This window comes from Neolamprologus brichardi, chromosome 4, assembly GCF_056152115.1.
Source record: "Neolamprologus brichardi isolate AB-2024 chromosome 4, ASM5615211v1, whole genome shotgun sequence".
NCBI lineage: Eukaryota > Metazoa > Chordata > Actinopteri > Cichliformes > Cichlidae > Neolamprologus > Neolamprologus brichardi.
The window spans coordinates 20,073,078-20,085,330 of NC_142107.1; the positions used below are offsets into that span (position 1 = coordinate 20,073,078).

The following is a 12,253-nucleotide window of genomic DNA, read 5'->3' on the forward strand; positions in this document are numbered from 1 at the left end:
TACATTAAGTGTATGAGAGAATGAATCAAGATTTTCTCTCCTCCCTCTATCTCAGCAGAATCCAAGCTAAAAAGCTAAATAAATAAGGAATGGCAGTGGGGGTCGCCGAGCCGTGACCTTTCGGCCCATTTGCTTTAAGAGTGCAGGAGTGCAGCCTCAGCTAGACGCTCCTCCAAACTCTAGAGGGTAAATTTTAATCAGCGCCGTGCCAACGGCCGAGGCACTGCATCATGCTTAACGAGGCTAGAAGAAGGCTCTCATTTACCCATGCACAGGTAACAAATGGACCAGTGCTCATAAGACAACCCCGTTTCCCCTTTTTTCTGTGATGTCCTTCAGTATCTCTCTCCTCCCCCTCTAGTTATGTGCTCACTTTTCCTCACATTCAAAAGGTTTATACTCCGTAACCACACCGTTTGATTTTTCTTCCCCATGTTTTTACCTGAAAACAACTGCTTTAACTCGGATACAATTTTCGTTTTATTTTGAGCAAAGCAATTCCGGAGTCTGCCATTGTAAGGATTTATCTGAGCAAAGGCTGCATCCATTTCCTACACATTTGTTTTATGTGCGTTTTCCACGTTGTGAGTTACACCCAAAGCAATCTAAAACAACTGCCCTCCAAAAGAAATCCTACCGCCTCAAACTTTATACATAAACTCTATGTATAGTTTGTATTTTTTTAACAGTAAAACTTTACATTAAAAAACATAAAAACCTGCTTAGTTACTAAAGTGGGAGTGAGAAATGAATAGGAAATGACCAGCTCACTGCCTTAAAAACTTCTTGATCTTATATCTCAATATTTGATGGACTGCTGTAACATCTGATAATGGTATTCATCATTTGTTTTGTTTTTGGGGGGTGTCTATATCTAGTATTCCATTTCTCCAGAACATTGGCTTATGATCACATCACTATGGTACTGTAGACAGTGTTGGGGAGTAACGGAATACATGTACCGCCGTTATGTATTTAAAATACAAAATATGAGTAACTGTATTCCGTTACAGTTACCGTTTAAAAAGGTGGTATTTAGAATACAGTTACGTTGTTGAAATAAATGGATTACACGGCGGTACTTCCCTGTTTCATATTGTGGCGGGTCAGGCCTGTTTGGGTTTTGTTTGACAGCTACGTTCTGTTGTTCCAGGTGGCAGCGTTACGGTTGCCATGGTTACAGGGTGACGCTCTCTCTCTGCGTGTTTCCTGGGTGAGAGAGCAACTTTTTGTTGTTGTTGTGCTAAGCTAATAGGCAGAATGCTACAGGTATAGCTCTAAAGAATGTAGCATCATAGGCAGTGTAGTCCGTGCTGCAGGGAGAATGGACTGCCATACACGTTATGTGTCTGTGAGTGAGAAAGGGAGAAAAAGGAAAAGTACGAGCTGTCATCGAGCAAAAACGGGAGCTGGAAGTATGTAAATATAATAATAACCACTGCAGCCAAGAAGAGTGCCTGACGAGCCCAGTTGTAAGTAAGCTATTAAGACTCGACTGTACACCGTGTTCGTGTTTTCCTCCCAAAACAATAAGTTCCGTTGGAGCAGCCTTTCAACGCCTCTCTCTGTCTCTCGCTAGCAAAGTTGACCCAGACAACAAAGTAAAGCTAGTTTTCGGCTACGAGCCCGACACAGAACCCACCGTATTAGTCAGAGGTCCGTTTACTACGGTTCGGAGCCACGGACCTTCAGTAACAGTAATAAATCACAACAATAGTACATTCATGTAGTTGTAAAAAGTATGATAATATATTAAGTAATCCAAAGTATTCAGAATATCTTACTCTCATTGAGTAACGTAACGGAATACGTTACAGAATACATTTTGGGGCATGTATTCTGTATTCTGTAATGGAATACATTTTAAAAGTAACCTTCCCAACACTGACTGTAGATCTGTAATTTGTCCACTCTATTCTTTGTATTCACTGTGCAAAAACCAAATAGTTCCTGTGAAACATTAAGGCACTACTCTTCTCACACCCTCTTTAATTTTCACTCATCTCTTCTTCCATTATGCTGTTCATCCTCAGCCTATTTTTACAGGATTAAAAGTCCAGTGGAAGATGGGTAGCAAAACATTGTCCATGCTACTTATGTATTGAGCTGACAATTCTGGGTGGAATTTCAGTTATTGCTAAAGTAGACGACGTAGCTGCAGAGTAGAATTTAGGTGGAAGAATGTTAGCCCACTTACCAGCAAGATTTTAGCTCTCTTGAAAACATGGTGGGTTTAAACTGGTTTGAAACCCCTGATTAAAAATAGATCTGAGTAAATTTAAGGCTTCTGACAGCAAAGATCAGGTTGACAAAAAGTGTAAAAAAAATGCATCGCTTATTAACCTAAGAGTTTTGCACCTTTTTTTCTTTCATACCATTCAGCTTAAATCTCTCCCTCTCAAAGTCTCCATCACTTTTGGCTCCACAGGTCTCATTAGAGCCAGGCCAGTAGGGGAGATTCTAATGAACAGATGAAGGGGACACACACACACACACGCACGCAACCTTGAAAAAGATTACACCAGGGACAAGCACAAAATAAAAACCTTGCACTTGATTATTTCACGTAAAATAAATCACAGCCCTCAGACACACACTCTAACCTCAAAGCAAGAAAAATGGCGATACAATAACATTTGCCATGAGAGCACGAGCAAACATGCAGCTATAGATGACAGCGCTCCTTGTTAAGGAAAAAAATGAATGCATACACACACGCACACACACATGCGCATTCAAACACACCCTTGGATAATGAAACGTATACACCCATGCACCTTCCTCTGTTGCACTGTGCACAATAAGTCTTGCTTCATTAAAGCCAAATCTCATCCACTATCAGTTTACAACCACAGAAGTCGTTTGAACCGCCAGGGAAATACAATTCCATTCCGTTTCAGGGTTATCTTAATATATGAGCTTGTCTCCGCCACATTGGTCTGCGGTTATGAGCCGGGCAAACACCCACAGCAATGCAATATTGCACCGACACATTCACACGACAGATTGGAGCACACAAAGCAATTAGCAGCTCATATATATGTGTGTAATTGTGTCCGCGTGTGACTAAACTCCCTTGTCTACTTCTTATTTTACTCTAATTTCTACATCCGGTGTTATGAGCAAACAGTTCATTATGGATTGCAGTTTATTTGTTTGTGTCCTTCCCGTAATCCTGAAGACAACTTTCAGAGCAGAGGATTCACCGAATATGGCAACTAGTTACATTATGCAAAACTACACTGCTGCGTTGTATCATCAGAGCTTTATGAAATTTAACTCGCCAAGACATGGTTGAAAAGAAGAACCAAGACAAATGGCGTTCAAAGAAGACAAATCTCTCAACGCTGTCAATGTCTGAGGTGCTTTGGCCATCCATCCTCGATCTCTCCTTCATTCGCTATCTGTCTGGCCCTATCCCACCTGTATGACACCCGATCACTCTTCATCCCTCTGTACATCCATTACCCCTGTCACTTCATCCTTCCATTTCTCTGCCCCAAGGCCTGAGCTTCCCTCGCCTGTCACAGATGATACTATCAGTGTGGATTACTTGGGATATCATGAGGAATATATGGTCAAATATCCCCTTGCAGAGGTCATAATATGTTAAATAATGACATTGCTATTTATAGGTAGTGTTGTTTTGTCTAGATTTTATAAAGTGACTTAAAAATTCTGAGTACTGACTTACTATAAAAGAAACAGTGAGTGAGTGAATGATATTTACACTTTTAATAAGCTATTCATAATAAATATTAATTATTACCAAATCATTGAGAGCTGCTCAGATACTCAACAGGTCTTTTTTTACAGAAGATAAATAGTCATATTTTCCATTATATAAATATTACTCATACTTTAATAGCTGCATATGCAACCTGATATTTAAAATGCAATAGTACAGCTGTCATTGTTTTTTTTAATTTTGTGACTGCGTATGCAATCGCAGTAAAATGTGTTTGGGTAATCATGCGCTATCATTTAGTTTTAAGCTCTTGGTCAAGTGTTTGTGCGTCTGTCTGTGTTTGTGGACAGACTTTTTCCAAACACAAGCATCAGGGAAGGATCAGCCTGTTGTGTGTGCTTATGCACCATGCAGCAGCTCAGAGCAGTCAGACTTCCCGCAGTCTCGGGTGGCCTCCTGAAAGGAATTCCATCTGGGGCACCAGATTTCAGCTGTAGCGATAGGGCGAGGAGCTTCGACATCCAAAACAAGTAGGCAGTAGAGCTGCTGGTACTTTGAGTCAAACACAGCCAGCTGAGCAAAGCTCAGGTGGTTCGGGAATCTGATTAGGATGCTTCTTGGGTCTTTTCGTTCTAAGGCTTTCCTGGCATGTCCAGCTGGGAGAACACCCCAGGGTACGCTCAGAACTTACTGGAGGGATTGCACTGCTCCTCTGACCTAGGAATGCCTCAGGATCCCCCAGGAGGAACCTGGAAACATAGCTGTAATACCCTGCTTTGAATTAAGGAAAAGAGATAGATAGATGGATGGATGTGTAGCAGAAATTCTTCCCCTAGGGTGAGACTATCAATGAAGACTTTAAAATTCAGTGCAAATAACCTGAACCATGAAGCGTGCCATAGTGCACAGCACACAGTTAATTGAAAATGCATATATTTAGCTCGAGTCATAGACTTGGTTCTCGCCGACTTTGTCCTCCTCCCCAAAATGAAATTGAAGTTGAATGTGTGTCATTTCAATACAGTGGAGAAAACCTACTGATGAAAGTGAAAGTGGTCATGAGAGAATTTAGGAGCAGTCAAACAAAGGCAACCACACTGGAAACTGTAGCGCTACTCAAGGAGATAATGTAAGAAGGAGGAAGACTGACCAAATTTGAATAAGGCATTGTTTTAATAAAAGTCAGTTGAACCTCCTATTTTAAACTGCTGCCATGTGTGTATAAAGTCAAAGGCACTGATAAACAAATAGCTGAGGTTTGAATTCTAGGCCCTTAAACTGAAAAGCCCAACAAGGTCTGACCCTCTACTCGACACTTTACTTTGCTATCTCCTCACTGCTATCCATCCTCCTTCCCCTCCTTCAGGCCAGTGCAGACCAGCAGGCATCAATCTCAGCCTTGATCTTCCTTCTCTTTATTGATGGTGGGGTGACACAGATGCAGAGCTTGTTACAGGCTTTCACAGCACTGACCTGCCACGCCTTGCTCTCCTTTCTCCTATAAAAGGAGTGAATGATGGGGAAGCGAAGGAAGGGGGGGGCGACAGACTTATACAGCATGCATAACAACTGAGTACACCTCTCCACATGCATCATGCCATCCATCGCCCCCTGACTGTCTCATCTGAGGCCAATGGAGGTGCACACACACACAAACACACACACATTTACAAAGACACCGAAGGTTGGCTGCAAGCTGCTACCCAAGCTGACTATCAAAGCTAAAAAGAAATCACACCCCGGCGCCTCAAACTCCAGCTCACATGAAGAAGGTCACACTGACAGGCTCGACTCCAGCTAACAAAGGCTTTTCCTATCTCAGGGACATTCCCCAAAAAAGCAAAGTGCTGACATGCACGCCCACTCAGAGAGAACCATATGTCTGCCATGTTCGCACACTCTCAGTCCGACACACATGCGCGCACACACACCGTGACCTTTGCAGCAAAATTCTCAAACTCTGAAATATTGTCTGGACAGCTTATTCTGAGGGTTATCAAGCAATATAAAGTGTAAACCATCAAGTCTTGTTCTCCACTTTTGGCATGCAGTTTAATTCTATAGTGCTTATCCCACTGCACCACCGTGGGATAAACACATACTGCCAGGTCTGAGGTTTAAGGTGGCATTCAAACAAAAGGCATGTTCTCCAAGGAATATAAATGGGCTGGTTAAAAAGCATAGATTGATATTACTCATATCAGAAATTTTATAGGAATATTTATTTTATTTCTCAGACTTCAGAACCTTGAATCTTAGAGTTTTGCAGACTCTTGTTTCCAGCATTTCCTTAAAAACAGAAATTTCATTATTCCTGGAATTTGCTGGTGCCATTCATTCAGTTTTTCGGTCACTAATCCCATTGCCCCCGGGAACACTGGACGTTACCTTACACATCTGTTCGAGCTCTTCGTTCAGCATCTGGTGATTCTTCATTTCCTTCCTTCCTTTCGGATGTTACTATCACCTGGGATTGCCACATCTATCACAACTGCCCTCTTCTGCTCCGAGTTACCACCACTATATCCGGTTGGTTAGCCAGCAGCTGTTTGTCAGTCTGGATGCTGCAGTCCCAGAGGATCTTAGCGCCGTTTCTCTCAGCACCTTTAGGAGGTGTTCCTCATGACGACTTCAGATCCATGGGCAGTACAGATGTTTGTGAACACTAGCCAACTATTTTAGTCCCAAAAATATATCTGCATTTGCAAATATTGTGAATATATTAATATAAAGAACATATCCTTTTTTGCCTTAACAAAAACTTTTAAAAATCTCTTTGTCTCTGACAGCTTGAGAAATCACACAAAGCACAAAGTGACTGGTTAAATACAATATGCAAATTCAGAAAAAGAAAAAACAAACACCAATGAATTGAGTCTATGTTAACTGAAAAGGGCACCTAAATGACCCAGTTGTATAAATTACTTTGTGGAAGTAGGGCTGTGCGATATGACCAAAATCTCATCCCGATATAAGACATTTATCGTCCTGACAACGATATGAATACAAAAATGTAATATTTTCTGTAAATTCTGTGAATCTCGGGCAACTCCATTTGCGTGAAGTTTTTCCAGCTGGGCGTCCTTTACCTGGAGTCGAGTGTTTTAACCGATGCATGAAACTATACATTTTTAGACATAAGTTGTAACGGCCACCATTTTCTTTCAAAAGTTTGAGTCTAAGGTTTATTTTTATAGCACCTGACGGCTCTTTTTTGCTTCTCATCAGTAAACTCTCTGCATACTCTTTCACGTGATTCAGTTTATTTTGAAAAGTCTCAACAGGATCTTGAGCTTTATTGTGAAAGGTTTACGTGAAAAACAAACGGTTTTACGTCATTGTTGCTAACGACAACACGTAAAAACAGGCGCTTGTCCGTCTGTAGTGTAGTTATATTAAATATAAGAGAAAGAGAGAACTTTAAGAAATTAATATAGCCACTACAGTGACCATCAAAACGATGAAAAAAAATATTGCCGTAAACAGTTTATTTTGCGACACCACGAAACAAACGATAGCGTAATAGGAAACGATAGATGTTTTTATATCGTCATCCAATATACATCCAGTGTTGGGGAGTAACGGAATACATGTACCGCCGTTACGTATTTAAAATACAAATTATGAGTAACTGTATTCCGTTACAGTTACCGTTTAAAAAGGTGGTATTTAGAATACAGTTACTTTGTTGAAATAAATGGATTACATGGCGGTACTTCCCTGTTTCATATTGTGGCGGGTCAGGCCTGTTTGGGTTTTGTTTGACAGCTACGTTCTGTTGTTCCAGGTGGCAGCGTTACGGTTGCCATTGTTACAGGGTGACGCTCTCTCTCTGCGTGTTTCCTGGGTGAGAGAGGCCTTTTTGTTGTTGTTGTTGTTGTGCTAAGCTAATAGGCAGAATGCTACCGGTATAGCTCTAAAGAATGTAGCATCATAGGCAGTGTAGTCCGTGCTGCAGGGAGAATGGACTGCCATACCCCTTATGTGTCTGTGAGCGAGGGAGAGAGAAAAAGGAAAAGTACGAGCTGTCATCGAGCAAAAACGGGAGCTGGAAGCATATAAATATAATAATAACCACTGCAGCCAAGAAGAGTGCCTGACGAGCCCAGCTGTAAGTAAGCTATTAAGACTCGACTGTACACCGTGTTCGTGTTTTCCTCCAAAAACAATAAGTTCCGTTGGAGCAGCCTTTCAACGCCTCTCTCTGTCTCTCACTAGCAAAGTTGACCCAGACAAAGTAAAGCTATTTTTTGTCTATGAGCCCGACACCGAACCGATGTATTAGCCAGAGGTCCCTTTACTACGGTTCGAAGCCGCGGACCTTCAGTAACAGTAATAAATCACAGCAATAGTACATTCATGTAGTTGTAAACAGCATGATAATATATTAAGTAATCCAAAGTATTCAGAATACGTTACTCTCACTGAATAACGTAATGGAATACGTTACAGAATACATTTTGGGGCATGTATTCTGTATTCTGTAATGGAATACATTTTAAAAGTAACCTTCCCAACACTGTATACATCGTCATATTGAACATGTGGAAGTGCTTTTACACACACAGAGATGACTTTGTTCACTAGTTAAGATCATAATTTTATGCATGTATTTGTCCAGCTCTTCTTCTCAATGCTGGTTTGCACAGCTGATGTGTAATAAAAAGCCTGCTAATATAAAACTGTCCAGTTTGAAATTATTGCTAAATAAATATTTTCTTTAGAGAATGACTCACAACACAATAAGAACCACCGAAGGTTCATGCGTGGATGCTCTCCTTACAACTCTCTTCTCATTTTTCTACTCGCACAAACACTACACTCAAATAAAGGCGTAAAATTTGTTCACCGTGACTCATAAAACTGTTACATAAACTTGCATCATAACTTGATATCTGATGTATGTAGTTGAATCAGTTCTACTCCCATGTGCCCAAACATTAAGCCCCTGTATACTGTCTGTATCACAAATAATGGCCATTTGTGTGTTTGATGAGCGCCAGCACAATGCCAGATTATCCCCAAAGACCGGCGGCCACGGCTGACTGTTTGATGAGGAGTGATTTAAAGGGCTCAGGGAAGAGCTTCCCTAAAGCTCCGAGGGCCTCTACTTTGGTCAACACAAAGAAATCCCTGTTAAAATACAGTCCGAGACAAAGGTCTGAGTCTCTGAAGTGATTACAACCTATCTGTTCTCTAAGCAAGAGACCCATTCAAAGAAGCCTGAGAGCTAAGTCTACATGCTACACAACTTGGTATGAGACCCATGTGATCTGCTAAGGTCGACAACATCTGCACAGGAGATTGAACACTGATCACAGCGGGATTACACTGGAAACTAAAATGTGACAATGAAACACAGTGACCTAGCACCAAGCTGAAAGAAGCTGTGCATTAATTAGCCAGTAACCTGTATATGTGGTCAAACTGCATAATTAGAAAGAAAGAAAATATGAAGTATTAGAAAAAAAGACACCAAAATGCTGGGCAAAAATTCAAAAATATATGTATTTTACTGTTTTAAAGGGCAAAACGGTGAACAAGTCAAGGGAACACATTAAGGCATGAGATATACTTGATTTTAACTATACGCATGATGGTGAGTGTTTGGAGCTTCAGTTGTGAATGTCATCAAAAAATAAAAATATGCGTTTCAACCAGAGTCTGTATAGGCATGCTGGCATCTCTATGATGTGCTGTTGCCTCTGCACAGAGACAACTACACTTCATTATCAGTGTTATCTTAGGAATATGTAAATTAGACATAGGAACAAACAACTCTGATCATTTTGGAGCTCTGGATGGAGGTGGCTCCATAGTTTAGTGGTTTGCTTGCCAAGCAAAAGGTCGCTGGTTCAATTCTAGCCAGAGAGACAAATTCCCATTGTGGTCACATGACGAAAAACATCAAGAGCTTTATCAATTGAAGTCCCACTGAGAATAAACTTCTTAAAAGAAATGGGCAGCCCTGATATTTACTGTTTTAGGTCATGCAAATATGGAGGCCCTCTGGTGGAATCCTCCACTAACACGTGTAGTAGGGAGTCAAGCACATAAAATGTTATATTATCACTGCAAGCGGATGTTTACGTTACTGCGTGGTTAAAAAGCAAGTATCTCTTGCCTGAGGTCAACAGGTTAATGTAAAACATGTCATGTTTTGAAACTGGCAGATACCTTCTCTGTTGTGTTAGCTGGCAGCGCTCTCCTTTACATTTCATTTATGCTTATGTATCGTATGGATCAACTGACCACCAGCAGGAGTGTAACAATAAGCAGCCAATTTTCTCAAGTGACACTTCCAACACAGTCGAAACGAATAAGAAAACAAAATAATAGGATAATAGAATAATAATGTGTTTTTAAAAAAATGTCAAAAAAGCATTATTTTGTGCAATTCGACAATGAATGGAAAATAAGAAGACAACATAAAAAGAGCAGATACTCTGTGGCTGTATGGTCTGTCAGCTTTGAAGCACAGTTAATGTCACAAGACAACAAATACTATGCCAATTATATTAAAACACTGCCCACTAGATATTAAAAGATTGCCCACTATATGCCCACTATAGATTATAGTGAATACTTTGATCGGACTCTTGTAAAATTACTGTCATGTCCTCAGTCGTCCAAGAGCTGTACTGTTATCGATGTTGTTATTCAAACAGAGCGACTGCGCCTCACGCTACTTGCTAAATGACAACAATCTGGCAGAAGTTTGTCACCAGTCGGAAATTAGTCAAAATCTGAGCTAAACATCTCAACGTGCCCGCCTGATTTTAACAGTTAAACAGTTTACATTTGTATTCTTTCATGGAAAAAAATATCAAAACAATTGTTCAAGCCTCAGAAAAACAATAAACTGAACACCATTAAGGTCTCCAATAATGGGAACAACAGTCCTTCACTTTCCTGTTGGTTGATCCTCTTCACTTGTCTCTTCACAAGCACAGTTTGGGTTACAACACTGTACAAGACAAGACGTCACAGACAAATATTTTCAGGGACTCAGCGTTGACTTTTCACTTTCAGACAGGAGATCAGTTCTTTACGTGCCTGACAGGCAGGATAGAGTTGTAGCCTTCCAATATCATTGATGATGGATATGGAATAAGCAAGGCTTTGGGCTTGCAATCCTTAAATATCCAGGTCCAGGTCTTATGGTATTCACTCAGTTCATCTTACAGTGATGTGTAGTACCTCCTCTATAGCATTAGTCCAATAATTCTCTGTGCTGCCCAGCTGTATAGCTGCCCTAGCTATATATGTACCCAAGCCCTAGGCGTCAGTTGTGGGCATCTTGGGATGCTATAGGTACAAAAGTAGGATTGGGAGAGAGGAGCAGTGAGGCTGCTGGTACAGGAAGAAGCAGGGTTAGGTCGGGAGAATCGCTCCAGACCACTAGGACTGTTTCAGCCGTTTTCTTGGGGGACCCAGGAAGGGACACTGGGCCGAGGCCAGAGAATGATAGGCCTCCGCAACCAGGTGTGGGTGAGAGATCACCATGGATTTCCATCCTGATGTCTCCATCACATCAGCAGCGTGACTGAGAGAAAAAAAGGGAAATGAAATACAAAGGAAACGGAAAGCAGGAAAAGATGTTAAATTAAGAAACTAAACAGATATCCAAACAAAGTACACAAATGAATCTTTTTTTCAGAGAGAAAGAGTTTGGGATTATAAGACTCCATCTGTGTGGAGAGCAGCTTTGAGACATTACAGATTTGTCATACCAGCTGGTGAGGCTGTTATTTATTTTATATTTTTAAATATTTAACCTTTGAGGTCATCTTTGTGATAAATAACATCACACAAATAAAAAGGCATCATTAAAGTTGCACAAATATACAGGCATGCGATAAAAAGGTTAAGTCATAATGTTTTTTTTATATCATATCGTGAAATAATTATTTGATTAATCAGCTAATGAACAGGAAATTATTCAGGAAAGATTATGATCATTTGTTTATTTATGCGAGTCGATTTTTAAACAAAAATGTTAAACATTACCTTTTGTTAAGTTTTAATTGTGAGGATTTGCTGCTTTTCTGGGTCTAATGAACTAAATCTTTTGGTTTTTTGGACTCTTTTATACAATACTATTACACAGTACTCTTAAGATGTACTATAATTCATATATTATAGTATATATAGTATACAGAACACACTATTAACAGAAAGAAGGTTCGTTTTAGAGACCACATGAAAATCTCACTGTGGAAAGCAAAAAAAAAGGCACACAAATGATGACTAGTTCCCATTTTTAAAGCATTCCACGTTTAGGTTTCATTATTCACACCTGGTATTGTAATGAGGAGAAATAAAGATGGCTAGCATGTGCCTATTTCAGCTGAATTCATTCCATTAACTGTTCATTTGTTTGCTCTTGAAAGATCCTCAGACATTTAAACTAAATGGTTTTTCCTTAGTTGGGGAAAAGGGAGGAAAAAGTTGGGAAGGTTTTCTAATTAAGTGCTGATCAGTTTACTTGTGGTTGAGCTTACACCAGCAGACCCTGTGGCAGTCTTCAACCTCCTGACACCCTCAGGGTGCTGGGATGCACTA

General features: G+C 40.4%; 1 protein-coding gene across 1 annotated transcript in view; it reads right to left on the minus strand.

Annotated features, from left to right (window-relative positions):
• Window positions 1-9,178: 9,178 nt before the first annotated feature.
• spop (speckle type BTB/POZ protein) overlaps window positions 9,179-12,253 on the minus strand; it is a 105,699-nt gene continuing 102,624 nt past the window's right edge. The window contains exon 11 of the mRNA XM_087839999.1: window positions 9,179-11,234. Coding sequence (XP_087696125.1) covers window positions 11,090-11,234 — 145 coding nt within the window. The 3' untranslated portion in view covers window positions 9,179-11,089. The remainder of the gene's footprint in view (window positions 11,235-12,253) is intronic.